Genomic DNA, 21,800 nt, shown 5'->3' with positions numbered 1-21,800 from the left:
AGAAATTAAGAGAAACTAGTCCTTGGTTTTGGTAAATCTGCTACTAGCAGAAGCATCTCAGGACTTTTGATCTCTCATCCTATCCTCTCAGGCATAGTAGATGCACTCTGATCTTGTTTTGTTGTTAACTGGAATTGACTCAATTCACTTGACATTTAAATGAACATTTTTTTGCATGGTGTATTTACTTGGACTAAAGTCCAGAGCACTCAGATCATGTTTCTGTCAGCAATTGTATATTCCTACCAAACTTATTGGCATTAGAGGCATTTAAAGGGGTGAGGAAAAACAATTAAAGTAAGAAGTATTATATAGTATTGGTGTACTGTCACTGAAGACATCTCAAATGAGGTAGAACACTTTTTTCTTCCCTTTTTTTTTTTTGTGGTAAAATATTCATAACGTAAAATTTACTATTTCTTCATTTTTAAGCGTATAATTGAGTGACATTACATACATCCACAGTGTTGTGCAACCTTCACCACTATCCATTTCCAGAACTTTTTCATCATCCCAAACAGAAACTCTGTACCCATTAAGCAATAACTCCCCATTTCCTCTTCCCTTCAGTCCCTATAACCTCTAGTATACTTTCTGTCTCTGTGAATTTACCTATTATGTATATTTCATATAAATAGTAGAGTCATAGAATATTTGTCTTTTTATGTCTGGCTTATATCTCTTGTCATAGTGTTTTCAAATTTCATCCATGTTGTAGCATATCTCAGAATTTCATTCCTTTCTAAGGCTGAATAATATTCCATTATATTTATGTACCACATTTTGTTTATCCATCATCTGTCAGTGGATGCTTCCACCTTTTGGCCACTGTGACTAATGCTGCTATATACATTGGTGTACAAGTGTCTGCTTAAGTCCTTGCTTTCAGTTTTTCTAGGTCTATACCCTGGAATGGAATTGCTGGATCACATGGTAATTCTATGTTTAACTTTTTGAGGGACTGCCACACTGTTTTCCACAGTGGCTGTACCATTTTACAGTCCCATCAGCCATGCAGGAGGGTTCCAATTTCTCCACATCCTGGCCAACACTTATTATTTTCAGGTTTTTGTTGTTGTTTTTGTTTTGATAATAGTCTTCCTAATGGGTGTGAAGTGGTATCTCATTGTGGTTTTTGATTTATATTTCCCTATCGGCAGTGATGTTGAGCATCTTTCATGTGCTTATTAGCCATTTGTATATCTTATTTGGAGAAATACCTATTTAAAGTCCTTTTTCCAGTTTTTAAATGGGTTGTTTGTTTTGTTGTAGTTGTTGAGTTGCAGGAGCTCTTTAAATATTATAGATGTTAATCCATTTTCAGGTATATGATTTACAAATATTGTCTCTCATTCTGTGTGTTGTTTTTTCACTCTCTTGATAGTGTCTTTTGAAGCAGAAAAGTTTTTAATTTTGATGAAGTCTAATTTGTCTATTTTTTCTTCTGTTGCCTGTGCTTTTGCTGATTTCACATCTAAGAGGTCATTGCCAAATCCAACGTAATGAAATATAATGAAATACATTGAAATGTAATGAAATATTTCATTATATTGGTAAATCCAATATAATGAAAATGTTCTAAGTGTTTTATGTTTTTAGCTCATAATATTTAGATCTTTGATCCATTTTGAGTTAATTTTTGTGTGTGGTTATAAGGTAAGGGTCTAACTTCATTCTTTCACATGTGGACATCTAGTTTGCTCAACACCATTGAAAAGGTTGCTCTTTCCTTGCTGAATAGACTAGACATTCTTGTCAAAAATCATTTGACCATATATGCAGAGAGAACACTTTTTTTTTTATTTCTTTATTATTATTTTTAAATTTTTATTTATTTATTTAATTTTGGCTGTGTTGGGTCTTCATTGCTGCACATGGGCTTTTTCTAGTTGCTGTGAGCGGGGGCTACTCTTCGTTGTGGTACGTGGGCTTCTCACTGAGGTGGCTGCTTCTCTTGTTGCGGAGCACGGGCTCTAGGCGCGCGGGCTTCAGTAGTTGTGGCACGAGGGCTCAGTAGTTGTGGCACGAGGGCTCAGTAGTTGTGGCTCGCGGGCTGTAGAGCGCAGGCTCAGTAGTTGTGGCTCACTGGCTTAGTTGCTCCATGGCATGTGGGATCTTCCCAGACCAGGGCTCAAACCCATGTCTCCTGCATTGGCAGGTGGATTCCCAAACACTGCGCCACCAGGGAAGTCCCAAGAACACTTTTTTAAAAAATGAAACATATGACAATGTAAACTTCTATGTCTCTGCTTCAACATCTCTCCTTAAAGAAAGATGAGCTCCTTGCAATAGTGATTAATTAAATTAATATGGAACATCAGTTGAATTGAACTTACTGTGGATAGTGTATAAACTGGATGGATGTTTGAAGTTCTTAGTGTGACAACAGAGTCTCTTAAAGGAATGCATTTCCTGAAAAGTTTTTTGTACAAACCAAGGAAGATAACCAAAAGGAAGATAATAAAAAAGGCCAGAGAAATTCCCATTGTCCTAGGTCATGAGATAGTAGTCAGAGCATCCTTCTCATAACTTGGAAAATGTAGAACTTGCACATTACCGTACTCCACAGCCCTCCAAACAGATTGTCTACGTGCAGGAGGTTTTTGTGTTAGTGAATGATCGCATTCAAGTCAGTGAAAGTTATTAACCTGTGTGTCCTCTGACGTATTCTTGAGGGGTTTATCAGTTTGTGAATGGATCTAAATGTTCACAGTTGAAGATTAAAGGAATATAAAAATAGGTGTAGTTCAGTAAGTGAAATGCATTCATTATCCCCCCTTAGTGATCTTTTTTCTTAAAAGAACTTTTGAACGGGTTTTTTGTTTTTCTGAAACAGTAGAATAAGAGGATAAGCTGAGTGAACAGAGAAACTAGGGTAACAGATAAAAGAGGGGGAAACCTTTTCAAAAAGAGATAATCCCTTTCCATAAAAGAAAAAAACAAGGATGGTGGTTGATAAAATTATCAATAAAAGTAAATTGGAAAACAGCCTCATAAAACTAAGCAAAATAAAAATCTAATTAGAATATATTATGAGGACTCAACCCATAAAAGAGAATTGTGAAGATGAAAAGTGATAATTAGTATTAGAGTCCAATCAGTGATTTGTATCAAGGATCCAGTTAGAATAAGCTGAACTTCACAGGCCTATGGTTGAATGGGTTTACATAGCTGGAAGGTTTGCTACCTATAAAGCAATAAAGTTTACTTTTATGTAAATCCTCAGAAGAGATTTGAGGTGCCTTGCAAAATTAAACACATATAAAATGGGTCAAAAGAGTAATTTTATAAAAGAAAGCCCATAAGAAAATACGCTGCCAAATAGATATTATCCTTCATAAAGTCACCTTATTAGGGAAAACTTACTGCAATACCTCTGTCATTTCTTAGAATTTTAGGAATTCCTTTGGAACTGTTTCCACAGCCAGTTTATAAACCCACAAGAAAACCTTCTTCATTACTTCAAGTAGTCACACCTGTTTTTTAACCCTTCTCAAATTCCCCTCTTAGTTGCTGGTTGCTCTCAATAACTGCCCCCTACACCTTAAATTAAATTCATCACCTGTTGATGAAAATGTGCCACCAGGGAGGATGTATATTTAGAACAATGTGCTCTTGACTCTGAAAGTAATTTTGAAAGAAGAATTTCAGATATGTTTTGAGTAATGATTGCATTACTGGAATAAGTGTCAATGTATATTACCTTGGGAGTGATTATTTTGAATGGGAGAAGGCTCACTTGGATGGTAGATTTTATTACATTTGCTTTTCAAAGGTGTTATTTGGGGAGAGGGTGGGGAAAAAATAAAAGGCATAATACAGTTTGATTGTTTTAACTTCAGGATTGTTTTGTTTTGTTTTGGAGGTTTTGGGTTTATTTTTCTGTTGTTTGGGGGTAGTTGTCTTTTAGAGAGAACTTACTTAGGAATAGATTCATTGATCCTTAGGTAGAAATACTTCTTTATTAGTTTGTTTCTTTAACTGAACAAAGCTATCCTTTTTTTAACTGAGCTATTTTTGATGGCATCCCTAATATAAAATTTTTCTCACATGTTTACACTTCTATTTTCTTTAGCCCAACATATCAGCCTATGTGTTAACTCTGATTTCCTAAGAGTTTTTTTTTTGGTTGCAGGGAGGGCCGCAGGCTTTCTCTAATTGCAGCGAGCCAGGCTTCTCTTTGTTTTGGTGCACGGGCTTCTCATTGCGGTGGCTTCTCTTGTTGCGGAGCATGGGCTCTAGGAGCACGGGCTTCAGTAGTTGTGGCAGCGGGCTCAGTAGTCTTGGCTCATGGGCTCTAGAGCGCAGGCTCAGTAGTTGTGGCGCACAGGCTTAGTTGCTCTGCGGCATGTGGGATCTTCCCAGATCAGGGATCAAACCCATGTCCCCTCCATTGGCAGGCAGATTCTTAACCACTGGGCCCCCAGGGAAGTCCCTCCTAAGAGTTTTAAAATGCATGGTAATACTAAGCCAGTACTATAATACCAAAAGATCAGTGCTTTTGGTAGAACTGGTTTTCTCGTCAAGACTATAAAATTGATAGCCATAGTATAGTTAAAATATTTCTGAGCAATCCTTAATTTGGAAGGCTTTTATTATAACTTATTGCTGATAAAAAGACTGTTCTGGCATTACATTGGCCTCTAAATGGGAAGGATTTTTAAGCAGTTTAATTAAAGGATCACCTGATCTAGGTAATGAAATAATTCTGTAGGTGCCTATATATGATACTTGTGTGCTATTTAAATATTCTGTTATAGATCAGTTTAAAAACTTTTTCATCTGATAAAATTACTCAATTGGGAAAGAATAAATTAGCGATGATAGAGGAAACAAGAATCCAAAATAGTGATAATTGTTAATGGGTTTAAAGTAGCTCATTTAATATTCTATCTACTTTTGTGTATGATTAAAAAATATCCTTAATAAAGTTAAATTTAAAAATCAGATGGGGAAAACTGACCAAATACCAACAAAGTTATTTTATTTTTAAAAGGGCGCTTAAATTTAAAGGTCTTTTTTTAGTCTTTTCATTTCCATTTGAGAATATAATCTTTATTTTAGCTCCTCTTACTGCTTTTCCTTAAACTTAAGAATTTCTTACACTACCTCCCTCAAGAAATGAAATACAATTTCCCCAGCCGAGCATACTTTTGAAGTGGTCTCTGTATGTTAGGGAAGAATTAAAAAAGAAATAATACTCCAGTGTATTATCTTCTTGTGGATTAAAGTTCTTTGTATTAGTTGAGATAAATACTCTCAAGGCTGTTATTTTTAGATATATATTTATATTATATATTACCTGTGTTAGGTTTATACATTACTTTTAGGCAGCCTATTTATTTATTTATCTACACTTAGTTTCTAAGCTTTGATTTCTTTTATGTCATTTCTGTATCCCAGTAGAGTTTTCACTGATTTTAGATTCATCCTCTGAATTGCAGTAATATATGGTTTGTTCCTAGATCACTAGGAAATTTAAATGATTTCTTAATAAAACCCAATTCCATGTCCTCCATATTACACAGTGAGTGATAGAAATAATTCATTACCAGTGTTTATGGTCTTTGTTTTCCATTGCCAGGCATAAAGGCATTCAAATGTAAGCCAGATTTTTTGTGTGATTAAATGTCATGTAATATTAGTTGCATCAGTAAAATGACTAAAATGAATCTTTTTTGTTTTAATATCCCATGCCATTTTCAACATGGATAAACTTGTTTTCAAAATAGTCCTAACATAATAGCTATCTTTGATTCATTATTTCTTTTCTGCTTACACATTCTCTGAATGTTCACTTTACCATGGGGATAATGGCCACTGAGAACAAGACAAATGATAATAGAGTTAAGCTGTGTAGGAAAGATTTAGGTTAAACGTAATGGATAAAACCTGGGTCAGGGAACTCTAATAGTTGGTTACCTAGGCAGATCATGAGGTGATTGTGATTCTTTAAATCACCGGGAACATTTGTTTGCTTTCACAGTCATATGAAAGAATCAGATTCAGATAATTATAATTGTTATGGCATAATTGTTACAGCATTATGGTAGGGGACCAAATTAAGTGACTACGTAATGGTTCCTTTATTTCCTAAATGTTTTTTATCCACCCCCTCAATTTTTCCTTGAGATGAATAGAACAACAACATTATCTAGGATACTCTGTGGTTGTTGAAGAATGAATTTTTCCACCTGGATTTCCAATTCATTAAGTACTTAAATTCTATTTCTTTAAGACTTTTTGAGGAGGGGAATTCCCTGGCAGTCCAGTGGTTAGGACTCCATGCTCTTACTGCTGAGGGCTTGGGTTCAATCCTTGGTCAGGGGAGTATCAGTAAGATCCCACAAGCTGTGCGGCACAGGAAAAAAAAAAAAAGGCTCTTTGAAGAGGACAGTCAAACCATTTCAGTTAGATGGAGAACTTATGTGGAAGTATCTAATCTAAAGTATACACTAGAGGTTGCACACCAGTGGCCCATGGGCACACCTCAGACCACAGACCCATAGTTTGGCTCAAATAGAGTTTGTTGGTTTTTTAAATTGAGTCAGTAGTTAAAAATTGGGGGAGTCCAAGTATAAAAATCTGGGCTGGTTGTTATCACATAAATGGCAACAATCGGCTCTCATTCCCGCCGGGGAGTCAGCTACATCTGACAGCTACTTCCCCCTTTAGGCCAAGACATGTACCAACACTTAGACCATTTCTCACATTAATTAACTTGCCTGACCCTGATAGAGGTGTTTGGAACGTATTACCTGAATCTGAGTTTCAGAAAGTTTGGTAAACCTTATAGTACCTTGAGATGCTGGTTATAAAAGTGGATTATCCGTATAAGCCTGAGTAAATGATACATATATATATTTTTTTTTTTTAATAGATTTATTTATTTATTTTGGTTTTGGCTGTGTTGGGTCTTTGTTGCTGCACAAGGGCTTTCTCTAGTTGCAGCGAGCAGGGGCTACTCTTCATCGCAGTGTGCGGGCTTCTCATTGCCTTGGCTTCTTGTTGCAGAGCACGGGCTCTAGGCGCGTAGGCTTCAGTAGTTGTGGCACTCAGGCTCAGTAGTTGTGGCTTGCGGGCTCTAGAGTGCAGGCTCAGTAGTTGTGGCACATGGGCTCAGTTGTTCCACAGCATGTGGGATCTTCTCGGAACGGGGCTTGAAGCCATGTCCCCTCCATTGGCAGGCGGATTCTTAGCCACTGCGCCACCGGGTAAGTCCCATACATATTTTTTAAGAAGGCTTCCTGGGCTGGGTTAATTGGCCCCGTTTCTGTCCCTCTGTACCTCCTTAGTCACATTGTATTGTGGATCTTCTAAAATTTATTATAAATATCTAATTGTATATCCCTGTAGCGCACTACGAGCTCCTTCAGGCCAAAGACCATGAGTTATTTTGTTTTCTGTTCTTAGCATCTAGTACCTGTACACAGTAGGCATCCAAATGTCTGTTATATTATTCTAACTTTAGTACAGGCATTTGAGTGTGATGATCTGTTCTTATTTGGTGGAAAAATTATATACTAGCTATTTCTTTTTTTTTAATTACAAGCAGCTTCTTTGGTTAAAGAGGATTTTTAAAGTTATTTCAATAATTTTCAGTTTTCCGCATTTTAAGTTGAAAACAATAGCCTAAATACACATTCCTAGTAAGCATACAGGTTCTCAGAGGGAAAATTTTGAGTTAGGTAATTTTTTTCATTTTATTTTAAAATAAACATTCTTTTAATACTCTTGGTAATTTTTAAAACAAATCTTTTAATTACCATTTAATTTTACTTTTGCAATAAATTGAGACTGGCAGTCTTTCAGACTCCACTTGTTTACTTATTTACATATCTAGCCATGTGGAAGTTGGTTTTATTTTATATTACTGAAAGTGTTGAATGGTATCTAGCTTTTGTATTTTAGGTAAATTAAAATTGAGGTAGTTTTTAGAATTTTTCAATATCTCTTTTTAGATCATTTATGATCTCTTAGGTTAGAGAGAAAATTTCTGACTATGTCTGTGATATTGTGTTGGGGTTTTCAAATAGTTGTGAAAAGTAGAAAAAGTGCTCTGGTGTCTGTTTATATGGGAATGGAAAGATTTAATTTAAAGTTTCCTTAATGAAAATGTGAATTATTATCTTTGCTAGTTACAGTCTCAGAGAGCTAAGATCACTTAGCCTAAATAAATAGAGAACATTGATGTTGATCACATTCATAGCATAAAAGCAAATAACTATTCTTGAGTGGTTGGGTTGGATTTTTGCTTTTCAAAGTGTGATTGGTAGTGCTGGTTTCTCCTAGTTGTAATGTTTTTAGAAATTTTCAACATTGTATTTAGTCATTTTTGCTCTTCCATTTTGTACCATCTCCCTTTCACAAAAAATCCAGAAGTTGGAGAAATCTAACCATACGTTTTCAAAAACCTAAATGTCTCGAGGAAAAATGACTCCCTATAAAGTTAAACACAATTCATATCTTAAAAGTATCAATATCTTGGGCTTCCCTGGTGGCGCAGTGGTGGAGAGTCCGCCTGCCAGTGCAGGGGACACGGGTTTGTGCCCCGGTCCGGGAGGATCCCACATGCCACGGAGCAGCTGGGCCCGTGAGCCATGGCCACTGAGCCTGCGCGTCCGGAGCCTGTGCTCCGCAACAGGAGAGGCCACACAGTGAGAGGCCCGGGTACTGCAAAAAAAAAAAAAAAAAAGTATCAGTATCTTGAAAGGATTTATGTATCTTCAAGTCAGTTATCTTACTAGACTAGGTAGTTTCTTTAACTTTATGAAAGTAGAGTAGTGTGACTCCATTTACTGAGGGCAAATATACACTCACAGAATCAAAATAAATTTTTACCCTCTATTTCATATTTAGACATCTGGTTAGATTTTTAGTAGGGTGACGTTGGTTTTTATCTTTATCAAGATTACAAAATTAGGTGTTAGAAGGGTAGAAAAGTAGGTAGATAGGTACAGGTAGACTTAGTTTAAATGGGTACTTAAAAGTAAGATGAGACTGCTCTGGTATATTCTTGTATCCTTTATTAGTCTGTTTCACTTACTATAGTTCAATTTTAAACGCTGTTTACCAGTTGCATTCAGTTTCTATCATATAAACCTGAAATGTGCTAGAGAAAATAAACTAAGACAAAAGAAATTTATTTTTCTGTTTGTCTTTTGACTTAACATTCAGGATCAGACTTGGCTTGTAATCCAGGCTCAGGGTACTGGAAAAGTTAAATAATGTATAATACTTAAGCTTATCTTCAATACCCTTGTTTTGTTATGGCTAATTAGATGAATTTAAGTGATGGTCAGAGGCTTCTAAATAGGAGGCAGTAACTCCTATTAATACCAATTTCCAAATGGTATCTCTCTGTTCCAGCCCATCACAACAGTTTTAAAACCAGTTTTTGTTTTTGTTTTGTTTTGTTGCTTTGTTTTGTTTTTTAACAGGAGTGCCAGTGTAACTCCTTCAAGACTGGAGTGACACACTCTGCATCTGCATCTGCCTCATGTGAGTTCTCATTTTGGCAGCAGCATTCTGCTAGGCTGGAACCTCTGTAGAGGTTTGCCCTTCCTTTGTCTAAAATCTATAAACTACTACACAGTGTGTCTTGGTGGCAAAGGTAAAAAGTGCATGAGAATTCCAGACTTCCCTGCAGAAAGTTTTCAGCTCACCTAAAGGGGCTGTCTCCTCTAATCCAGATTCTATCTTGTATGAACAAATTCTACTCAAAACAGCCCACAACTTTTCACCCCCACAACATGCAGCTGATATCTTTTGAAGAACTGTTTTTCCCTCGCAGATTATGGAGTAAAGAATATCTTTAAATGCTCTCAGTAGCTTCAGCTTTCAAAGCTTTGGCTGTTCTCTTTATAGTCTGGTTACGTAACCTGAGAACACTGTGTGCTGCCCTGGTGCCTGAAGCAGTCCTCTTTTTTGGACTCTGGCCCTTAAAATAACCTCTTCCTTTGTCTTTGGATATTGGGTAAATTAGAATAGGCCTGAGGACCTTCTTGAAAGAGAAATAAGCAGTGAATGTGTGAGGCTGTGTTACTCTTGAAGCTATTGGCAGTGTTTTGGAAAGTCAGTTGTGAGAACTGAGTTGGAAGCTATGCATCATTTACTTGCCAGTTTTGCCAGACAAACTGAAATTAGAGCCTTTGCAGCTGTGGAGGGCATATAGAGCTGTAGTCTGAGGTGATATATATGGTTCCCCACAGATGTCCAGGCTGGCTTTGAAGGGCCTGGTTGATTAAAAAAGAAATTTTGCTATCTATCTGTTTATTTATTGAAGGCATGATGGTACTTTGTAGGGTTCAGGAATTGTCATTTTTACCACCAGGTCGGAACAAATTGTGATTTTTCCCAAGGGACACTTAGAACAAAACATCTAGATTCATGCTCTGTGCAGCTGCAATTCTGCTTCTCCAGCCCTGGTTGTACTGTACAGTTCTCTAGTGGCTGATTTAATGACCTGGGAGTTCGTGTTACTGAAATGATTATCCAGGAAGCTTATGAGAAAATGTCAATACCTTGTAGGTCTTACTGATTAATATAGAGCTTAGTGAAATAGATAGTGTTGTCAGAGTGGAACTTGGACTCTCTTTGCTAAATCCATTCCCACCTGTGATTAGAGCAGTTTCTTTTGGACTAGTTGAAAGAAATCGGAGGGAGAGTAGTGTGTTTCAACACCCAAGCTTAAATGTTGATGGCCCTACTTAATCTAGAAATTCATTTTTAACAGTGGCACTATATGCCACCACAAAAAGCTTTGGATGAGACTCAGGGAGACCGAAATTCTGGCTTCAGCTGATGTTTCTACATGCTGTGTAACTTCAAGTTAGCAAATGGGGAAAATACACTGTATTTTTTGGAAGCACCCTAAACTCATTGAGAGAAAGGAAATTTAAAGTATTTATTTCTGTAGGTGGAATTTCTAGAAAGTCATCTCAGTTGAACACTTGGAAGTTCTGCCTTGGAATAAACACAATGTGACAAGAGTATAGTGTTTTATTTTCTGTTATTCTATTCTTTATGGTGGCAAAATGGGGAATTGAGATCTCTGCCCTCACACATTTTTTTTCACCAAAAATTCTGAGTAAATTGATTTGGGTTTCAATCTGAATTGCCTCATAGAAATAGATTTTAATCACTATTACTCCATCACTTCCCTGACTAGGGAAAATTATTCATTTAGGGGCGAGCCTGGGTGGAGGGTGTTTAAGTTTTGTTTCTGTCTCCCATTCTTAAGGCATATCCAGCAAATTATCTTTCTGAAAAATTAATAATTGAAAACATTTTATATGGGCCAAATCCTATGAGAATGAATGTCAATGGATTATCCAAATTACTGAGCTATACTGGAATTTTGTTCCATTAAATATTGTTTGACATAAGTGGGGCTTTGTTAGGACTGAGAAGTAATTTTTGTTTTACGAAAATTTTGTTAAAATGAAATTCACTTTCAATTGAGGTGGAAGCACGGGGTGGGGTGAGATATTCTTTTATACTCTCAAAATAATTCAAATTGACATCAGTGGATACCATGCTTTCCTGGTTTTATGATAATACACCAGCTCTTATTCTGTTAGCGTGTATGAATATATAGTACTTCCTTTACCACAGTGTACATCATTCAAATTTAAGAATTCCACACTTGAGGATTCAAAAAATTTTGTGTGCAGGGATGGGTGAGGATGGGGCTGGAATTGACGGGAGGGGAAAAATATAGCCAGTTTTGAAAATGTTAGCCAGGGTTAGCATTAGCCTTAAATTATTATTACCCCTGAGACCACAGACGAAATGACAGCTTCTTTTGGCATTGTTCTGGTGAGATGAGACTTAAGCATCTCCTAAAGGACCTTAAAATTTTGAGGCTTATAAATATGACAAATGTTTATTAAAGGATTTTAAAATCTCACCTTGTTTTTTTTTAATTTCAATTTAATTAAAAAGAGTAGATAATACATTAATATGTTACAAGTTTTAAAGGTACAGAAGAAGGTACCTGAAAGTCTTCTTCCTTCCCCTATCTCTTAGTCACTCAGTTCCCTTCTGTGGAGGAAACCACTATTGCTGTTTTCTTTTATGTATTTCCAGAAATATTCTAAAGGATTGTTTTTGGAAAGGGAAAGTTGAATCATACTCATTAAAACATTAGCACTAACTTGGATAGGCAGACTAATTGCAGTGAAGAATCAGTTTGAGCCATAGGCTATATATGTTAATTATAGGTAGAACTATAATAATAATAACAGTTTAATTATTATGAGACAAAAGAATAGGATGTTTGGGGGTGTTTTTTAATCCTCATTTGGCAATTAGCAAGATTGCAGGTATTTTTATTTTTATTTTTAATATGGCTTACCCAACCTAGAGACTGATGGATGGTTGCCTACCTACATCTTTCATTTGGAAGAAGCGTGTTTAAAGGAGCATTTTCTTTATACTAAACTGCAATGATGATTCTGAAAAGATTTTTCATTATAGAAAACTTCAGACATATAATATTAGAGAGAAACCCCCATATTCCAAAATCCATTTTATTTCACCTGTAAAAAACTCATTATTCTTCTTTGGCAGATAGGAGGTATATATATTTTATATATATATACTTGCTCGTACTCATTCTTCCATAATCAGGTCTAATAAAATGAGTTATAATTCTTCAATGTCTAATTCCCAATTCATATCCAGATTTTCCTATCTCAGACATGTCTTCTTATGGTTGTTTTAGCACTAATAATTTGCAAAATGCAATTTTGATGGCTATGACATTGTCAGGGCTGATAAAGAAAACAAGTAAATCCTAACAAATGGAATCATGCTGATTGGAGAAGGAATTTAAAGTAACTACTAAGCCAGATAGGAATTCTAAAAATAGACTGGTCTTTAAGAAAAGAAAAAACAGCTAATTTTGAAGGATTCCTACACCAATCATGCACAACAGTGAGGACTTCAACATACATAGATCTATCCAGTTTTATATTAATTCTCATGGTTAATATCACAGCTGTGCATATTACATTATCCCACCTGCCTTTAGATTGTGGGCATGAAAGAATAAAGAGGAAAAAATTTTGAGATTAGGTTTCCTAAGAATGAAGGAACTCTTCTGAAATGCCTGATAATTCATTTTGTTGCTGCTCCTCCTACTATAATATGACCTATTTCCACAGACTGACAGTTGAGTTCTGTGATTACTCAGGGCGGTACAAAACATGGAGTTTGAAGGAAACGAAGAAAAATGGCAGATTTAGGAGGAGAGAGGAATTGGGAAAGTAGAAATTTGCTCATTTGCCTCCTATTTTAAGTGGCTATTCTTTTAATGAGAACCTCCTCTTTGTGCAGTGTACAAGTCCCCGGAGTATGAGTCCCTTGGCTTTGAGCTTACTGTGGAGAGATTAGTTTCTATTGGCTATCCTCAGGAGCTGCTCAGCTTTGCATATGATTCTACATTCCCTACCAGGTAATATTTCAAGATTATTTTTTGATTAAGACTCCTCCTTCTGTCCCCAAAATTAATAATTCCAAATGCATCCTCAACCAAAAAACTTCCCCCAAACAAACAAAAAACCAACAAAACATCAAAAGATTCTTTGGGGGTTTTTTGTTTGTTTTTGGTTAGTGTTGATTCTGAAATGACCATGAAACCTTTCATGTACACCATATATTTTGTGTTCCTGACTTGAACTTTGAACTTAGTTTATTGTTATTAAAGAAGATCCATTTATGAGAAAGAAGAGGGATTATTAAAATTGATGGACAGTAATCGCAGATACCCTTCTTTTATGGTATTGGAGAGCAGTTACATGTTTTGCTAATGTATTTAACTTGGTAATCAGGAGGCCTCTTGGCAGTTTGCATTCCTGGATTTGATAAGAAAGATTTGACACTAAGAAAGATGATGCTGGGACTTCCCTGGCGGTCCAGTGGTTGGAACTTTGCCTTCCAATGCAGGGGGTGTGGGTTCGATCCCTGGTTGGGGAGCTAAGATACCACATGCCTCGTGGCCAAAAAACCAAAACATAAAACAGAAGCAATATTGTCACAAATTCAATAGAAGACTTTAAAATTGGTCCACACCAAAAAACTCTTAAAAAAAGAGAAAGATGATGCTTATTTTGAGATGCCATCATATATGTCCCATATACAACATGTAACAGAGGGAAATATAAGGCAGCTCAGTTGTCCAAGGAAATTAAGAGAGACTCTGTTTTAGGATAGAACCAGCTGTATTAAGAGGAACTATTGTTTACACCTTGTTTGATTAAGCTCTTATTTCTCACATAAAACAGTTGTGATTATTTATCTGGACAGAGTAAATATTTGTTAGTTGTTCTGAGATTCGTTTTTAAGATTTTATTCACTCACTTTAGCCTCTAGAGTTATATTTGGGGATATACTTGAGCTGCCATAAAACCTGAATAAGGTGAGGGTTGGTTTGTGGTGATGGAGTAAATACTCCATTAGATTATTGCCTTTATTACTTTGCATGATTGGTGATGTCTTCATTTTTACATAGGGGACTTGTCTTTGATACACTATACGGAAATCTTTTGAAAGTTGATGCCTATGGAAACCTCTTGGTTTGTGCACATGGATTTAACTTCATAAGGGGGTGAGTACAAAGAACCTTTAACCTCTTTCTCGTGTTTTTATAGTCAAACAATATGAAGATGATATTGTCTCCCCAAATACAATATACTTTCCTATTCCCTCATCATTAAAGATCATTTCCTTTACATAAGGATACTTAAAAATTATTTATTAGGCAGTGAGGACCCAAACTGACTTATAAATATAGTTAGCAGTTACATTTTGTTTAAATTAGCGCCTTCTAATTATATAGCATACAACAAAGCTAATCTTGAAACTTGCCCCAAAAGAACTGTAGTGGCTTTGACTTATTTGAAATTCTAAGATTTTTATTTTCTCCTTTGTAATACAGTTCTCAGGTAGCTGCTCAGAAGAGGTATGTATGTAAAGTGCTTTGAAAAATTTAAAACTACAGCAATGTAAATGACTGAGATTTTTAACAGCTAATACATTATTTTTTATATTACAATGAGTACCTTCAGGTATTTGATCATGTGGTTAAAATTTTTAAAAACATGGAGTTAAAAATGAATATAGAGTGACACGATTTAAAACAAATAAGGATACGTTTTATTTTCATAATTAGAATATTTCCACTGTTCTTACTAATTTGGACTTTTCACCCCAGTAATAAACAGCAGATAAAATTTAGTATCTAGTGTTTTTTTGTGAAACATCTCAATTTTTTCTTTAAAAATCACAGTGCCACACAACATGACAGTTTCTATAATTGTGGCTTTACAATTACAGTATATATTTTCTCTACTGTTATATTACCTAATTTACTACTGACACTGTATTAGGATCACAGCAACTCTTAAAATCAAAATGGGTTAAGTGTCAGTCTGTTATTTATTTTCAATAGCAAAGTAGTAAAAACCACAGTCTACAATGAAGTTGTTAAAGAGACTGTCTTTTTGGTAAATACATTTTGGGATAAGAGACACAAACTAACAGAAACTGTACCAGAGTTTCCTTTAAATCTGAGGTCACAGCAATGCCCTATTTGGAATTGAATCATATGTTACAAGACTCTTCAGCTGGCATTACACAGGCTAAACAATTTCCAAGTGTACATAGAACAGTATGAAGTGAACACCCTACCTTGACACACCTGGTGATGCCAGTGGTTATATCTATCTTCCTTTCACTGTTCCTCTCGTGAGGAGTTTGTTCAAGTTCATGAATATCAAAAGGCAGGATTTAGAATGTGAAGTGACTGCAAATAAAACTAAAAACCCAAGCTATTTTATGTATAGATATTGTCACTACAATTCAGAATCCCAATGATGATGAACCAAGGTTCTACTTATGAACGTCTGAAATGGACTTTTGTGTTACTGGGTAGGGGTGTAGTCAGAGAAGAAAAGGAAGAGAAGAAATTCTATATATTAGTACTACAATTAGATTTACTAACTCAAGATCCATAGACCTCCTTTCTTCCCCCCCAAATAAGCCAATAAAGTTTCCAAATAGCTCCTTTGGAAGTACATTTAATATTGTTTCAGAAATAAGTCATTTATGAGTAAATGCAGAATCATTCAAACAGTACTTAGCACTGTACAGTCTTTAGAGTTAAATTAAAAAAAAAAAAGTCCATGGAGAAGGACAGAATGAAGACGGAGGGAAAGGAATATAATTATTGAAGTATAGTGGTGGACAAGGTTGGAAGGAAAATTAGGGCTCCAGCACGCATCACCTTATATGCCTTGCCAGTTGAGTTGGAGCCTCTTTTCAGATTATGGCAAAGGCTTTTAAAGTTTTAGACTAGGATAATATTGAGATCAGATCTTTATTCTGTGGGTCACAGATAGTTAGCAGTACTGTATTATAACCGTTTTCTTCCCAACTCCAAGTCTAGCATCCCTTCCTTTGTGATACATTACCTCCCCATGAATTAATTTTTATTTTAAATGTATACTAGCATGACTTGACACTTAATTTAAACAAAATGTAGGGAATTCCCTGGCGGTCCAGTGGTTATGACTCCGTACTTTCACTGCCAAGGGTGCAGCTTCGGTCCCTGGTCGGGGAACTAAGGTCCCGCAAGCTGTGAGGCGCGGCCAAACGTTTAAAAAAAAAAAAAAAAAGTAAAACAAATATAGTAGGGGCTTCCCCAGTGGCGCAGTGGTTAAGAATCCGCCTGCCAATGCACGGGACATGGGTTCAAGCCCTGGTCCGGGAAGATCCCACATGCCGCGGAGCAACTAAGCCCATGCACCACAACTACTGAGCCTGTGCTCTAGAGCCCGCGTGCCACAACTATTGAAGCCCACGTGCCTAGAACCCGTGCTCTGCAACAAGAGGAGCCACTGCAGTGAGAAGCCCGTGCACCGCAACGAAGAGTAGCCCCCACTCGCCGCAACTAGAGAAAGCCCATCTGCAGCAACAAAGACCCAACGCAGCCAAAAATAAAATTTAAAAAAGAACATAAACAACCCAAAAAAACAAATATAGTAAACAAAATGTAATCACTAACTGTATTTATAAGTCTGTTTGGGTTCTAATTGCCTAATAAATAACTATGTTTAGGTAAAGGAATTATTCTTTAATGACGAAAACGTCATCTTACTAAACCTGACTGAGGAAAGCATATCATTACTATTCCCTTCTGCCTTAATTTTCATTACAGAAAATCTTGGAAGGCTAGAAGATATGCTATTCCATAAAGTTATTCTTTATTGGGAACACTTATTTCAGAAGGGTGATTAAGACAGGGAGCGAATGTGATTTTATATCCCTAACTAGAGTTTATGCCATTTGTAGTTAACAAACACAAGCAGGAATTTACCCAAGTTATTCTGAGTATGAACTTTAAATTTGGTGTCCTTTATTCAAAATAGTTAATCTTCATATTTTACTGTGAGGACTGTGCATTTTTATATTTTAGTTTTTCTCCCTTTTGGTTTCTCTGTTATATATATATATATATTTTTTAAACATCTTATTGGAGTATAATTGCTTTACAATGGTGTGTTACTTTCTGCTTTATAACAAAGTGAATCAGGTATACATATATCCCCATATCTCCTCTCTCTTGCGTCCCCCTCCCACCCTCCCTATCCCACCCCTATATATACTCTCTGTAATATTTTTATTAATACTATATCCCCTTCCTCTTCTTGCAGTGTTTTATTTCACTCTTTAAGGTTCTCATGCATCTCTAACTTCTGTTTTTTTTCACTGGCTTTTTCTTTTAAACTCTGAATATCTTCTGTGGATCTAGTCTCAGTCTGCTCTTCCTTCTCTGCACTCTTAAGTGGCCTCTTCTGCTCTAATAGTCTTGCTGACTTCATTTATTACCTGTGCAGAGATGATCCCAGCTATCTCTCAAGTTTGAATCTCTATTTTAAGTTCTTGACCTTTGTTTCTAATTGCCTGTAAAAATGTTTACTTTTAGATTAACATATCCAAAATAAAATTCCTCTTATATCTACTTTTTATCTAGTTTTCATGATTCTGTTTATGGTACCACCACCCTCTCAGAGACACCCTCTTAGTGTGAGCATCATCATCTTTGGCTCTTATGTTCCTCATCTACCACATCCGATAAGTTGCCTCGTCTTGTTCATTTTACCTTGGCAGTCTCTCTTGAATAATTCTTCTCTTTAATTTCCTTTGCGCCCACTCTAGGACATGCCCCTCCTGCTCTCAACTGGACTACTACAGTAATCCCCTAACTGATTTCCCAGGCCTCTGTCTCTGTGTCAGTTAGTTTTTGCTGCATAATAAAGTACTTCAAAACTTAGTGGCTTAAAACAGTGGCCATTTGATTTAGCTCAAAATCCTGAGAGTCAGCTGGGCAATTCTGGGATTGCTCAGCTGATCTAGAATGGCCTCACTCACATGTCTGGCAGTTGGCAGCCTGTTGGCTGGGGCACCTCATTTCTGCATGTAACCTTTTATCCTCCAGCAGGTTATCTCACTCTCATTCACACAGCAGTCTCAGAGTTCCAAGTGCAGCAAGAGTAGGCAAGCCCCAATACACAAGTGTTTTCCAAGTCTCTGCTTGGACCCCATTTGCTGCCATTCAAGCCTGTATTCAAGGATGGAGAAATAGACTGAGCCTCTTAATCAGAAAAACTGCAAAGTCACATTACAAAATGATAGGAAGAATTTGTAGCCATTTTTGCAACACATCACATTTCTTCCTCCGTTTTATCCTAAAACTCCTACTAATTTAATATTTTTACAATTCAGCTCTGATGGTTTTATCCTTCTGCTTAAAAGCTGTCAGTGGGGACTTACATGGTGGCACAGTGGTTAAGAATCGCCTGCCAATGCAGGGGACACTGGTTTGAGCCCTGGTCCAGGAAGATCCCACATGCCGCGGAGCGGCTACGCCATGCGCCACAACTACTGAGCCTGCACTCTAGAGCCCGTGAGCCACAACTACTGAGCCTGCGTGCCACAACTACTGAATCCCGCACGCCTGGAGTCCGTGCTCTGCAACAAGAGAAGCCACCACACTGAGAAGCCCATGCACTGCAATGAAGAGTAGCCCCTGCGTACCACAACTACTGAAGCCCACGCGCCTGGAGTCTGTGCTCTGCAACAAGAGAAGCCACTGCAATGAGAAGCCCACGCACTGCAACAAAGAGTAGCCCCCGCTCGCGGCAACTAGAGAAAAGCCCGCAGGCAGCAACAAAGACCCAATGCAGCCAAAAAAAACCCAGAACTGTCAGTGGCACTGTTGCCCCTGAATGAAGTATAAAAACAATAGCATAATTGCCTCAATTCGTCTTTCTAGCTTTATTTTTCTCTGTTCCCTTTTCTCAGACTAGTTTCTGGATTCGTCTATCTAGCTTTCAAGGGCCAGCTCATATGCTACCATTTTCATGAATTCTTCCAAGATTTTCCTCTCCACATTCCCATATTCACTTCTCTCTACCCCTTAAGTTGAAATGGTCTCCCCTTCTTCAGTTTTCTCATAGCTCTTCGCACCTTGCTTGTAGTTGTGATTTTTTTACCTTTTTGTAATTGTCTGTGTATGTGACTCACCTCCCTTACCAGACTGAGAACTTTTTAGGGGCTGGAACCAAGCTTCTTCCTTTTCAGAGCTACCCATGTGGTTTTAGGGTTTTTTTTAATTTTTTTTTTTTATTTGGTTGCGCCAGGTCTTGGTTGCAGCACGGGGACTCCTTACTTGCAGCTCCAGAGCTCCTTAGTTGTGGCATGCGAACCTTTACTTAGTTGCGGCATGCATGTGGAATCTAGTTCCCCGACCAGGGATAGAACCCAGGCACCCTGTATTGGGAGCACGGAGTCCTATCCGCTGCGCCACCAGGAAAGTCCTGCCATGTGTATCATTTGGAACCCTGCCTTGCACATAGCCACCAAAATACCTGAATTAATTTTTGAATGATGAATATGTCTCAGAGTTATAATGTTATTTTTGAATGTCAGTTAATTTAAAATTTTTTCTTTCAGACCAGAAACTAGAGAGCAGTATCCAAATAAATTTATTCAACGAGATGACACTGAAAGATTTTACATTCTGAACACACTGTTCAACCTACCAGGTAGACTCATTCCGTGCTTGTATATTATCTATTCTGTGCTTATTCTAAGCTTATATATACTGACGCTTTCCCTTCTTTCCATGATCGTTTGTCTTTGCGCAAGGACATAATGAAACAAATTTCATTATCTCACTTCTAGCTTATGAATATCTATTCTTCATTTTTCAGAGACCTACCTGTTGGCCTGCCTAGTAGATTTTTTTACTAATTGTCCCAGATATACCAGGTATGTATATACTATAATTTTCTTTTTCCAATTGATTTTTTAAAAAATTAATGTACAGGGTTTTAGAGAACTGGCCACTGCAGGTCTTTTCTGCTTTTCTGAAGTGAATTTAGTGCTAGTGAAAGATGCCACATTGCCAGCCTGAGAGATGGGACAGCACCAGCAGCTCCATGCAGGCTCTCACCTCCCACACGGCCCTCTCCTTGCCAGTGTGCTGCAGCCATGTTTGGAAGGGACCACTTCTGATTGGCTTCTCCTGGGAATGAAGACGGCCAGCAGAGGTGCTAATTGTGACAACTGAGTGGGAGGTTTGTGTGATGATTATCTGTCCAAGCAGAATTGCACTAAAACCCCCCAACTCATTTCACAGCAGCTACCCAGGAGCCATTCAGGGATGGTAATTTAGTTTCATTCCCAGGCCCAGCAAGATTAATTGAGTAGTAAATACTGTTTATCCTCCCTGAAGTAAAATTTTGCTTAAGTCTTGAAAAAGTTATCCTTTCCTTTCTAGGGAGAATTGTAAGTTCAGCCGTATGTGCCAGAGTTTGCAAGCTTCTTATCCTCTTTAGGCCTTATCCACTTCAAGGCACTAAATTTGGTGGAGCACTAAGTCACTAAGATAAACAGAAAATAGACAATACCTTAGTACCTAGAGACAATGTCAGAAAAGTGAGGGTGGAGAGAACCTAGATTACCAATTTTAAATGTTTCTTTGATGGGAACCTGTTTCTTAAAAGTGATAAAGGACCTGATATTTTTGGAACTGGCCTTTTAGCTTCCATTCAGTATATTCTTCTACCACTTTGTATCTGTTCACAGTTATTGTATTCCATTGAACACTGTAGTCATCTCTGGTGGTCAAAATGGGTTTTCATTAGGGAGTAATTATTTTCCAAATTAGCCACACGGCCTTTATTATGTGACAGTGGAACCTTTGGGTCCCCTGGGCAATGTTTGATATTCATTTTATTTACCCTATTTTGGATTCCCTGTCATGTTCTTTTTATCTTTCTGTAGCTGTGAAACCGGATTTAAAGATGGGGACCTCTTCATGTCTTACCGGAGTATGTTCCAGGATGTAAGAGATGCGGTTGACTGGGTTCATTACAAGGTACCTAGGAGCTGCTTCTTCACCTGCTCACTGCCTGGCATGTGTTTTTTATGGTCTGACATTAACTTTCCAAGTGCAAATAGAGCAGAATTGTTCATCTGTTTAAAAAAAGGGGGGCGGGTGGGATTTGCCGCTGGTGATAGCTGTCTAGAATACTTCTGTCCTTGTCTTTGGCTGTCCTGCTTACAGAGGTAATGCCGGTCTTTCCTCAGTGGTGTTGCTTGGCTTCTAGATCTTATTTCAGTTTGCATTTCCCAAACTTACTGGAAGAGATTTTAGCATTAGGATTATACTTACCATATCCTTTCAGGATGATTATGGTCCATTTGTTTTTTCCAGATACCTCCCACTT

At 37.2% G+C, this 21,800-nt stretch overlaps 1 protein-coding gene across 15 annotated transcripts in view; it reads left to right on the top strand.

Moving 5' to 3' along the window:
* NT5C2 (5'-nucleotidase, cytosolic II) overlaps nucleotides 1-21,800 on the top strand; it is a 164,963-nt gene that overhangs the window by 117,443 nt on the left and 25,720 nt on the right. For 13 of the 15 annotated variants that reach the window (XR_016388000.1, XR_016387999.1, XR_016387997.1 and 10 more), the window contains 6 exons: nucleotides 13,342-13,459; nucleotides 14,516-14,611; nucleotides 14,942-14,965; nucleotides 20,020-20,111; nucleotides 20,280-20,337; nucleotides 21,355-21,448. Coding sequence is in view for 10 of the 15 variants with exons in the window: in XM_089897312.1 (XP_089753438.1) it covers nucleotides 13,342-13,459; nucleotides 14,516-14,611; nucleotides 14,942-14,965; nucleotides 20,020-20,111; nucleotides 20,280-20,337; nucleotides 21,355-21,448 (482 nt within the window). In the remaining 5 variants the exon portion in view is untranslated. The remainder of the gene's footprint in view (nucleotides 1-13,341; nucleotides 13,460-14,515; nucleotides 14,612-14,941; nucleotides 14,966-20,019; nucleotides 20,112-20,279; nucleotides 20,338-21,354; nucleotides 21,449-21,800) is intronic. The other 2 variants (XM_089897314.1, XM_089897313.1) reach the window with 1 other exon arrangement.

The sequence above is a fragment of the Delphinapterus leucas genome, chromosome 16 (genome assembly GCF_059928025.1).
Source record: "Delphinapterus leucas isolate spDelLeu-1000000601 "Yukka" chromosome 16, BTC_Dleu_Yukka2, whole genome shotgun sequence".
Classification (NCBI taxonomy): Eukaryota; Metazoa; Chordata; class Mammalia; order Artiodactyla; family Monodontidae; genus Delphinapterus; species Delphinapterus leucas.
The sequence above is the reverse complement of the archived record's forward strand: the minus strand, read 5'-3'. Positions and strand labels throughout refer to the sequence as shown.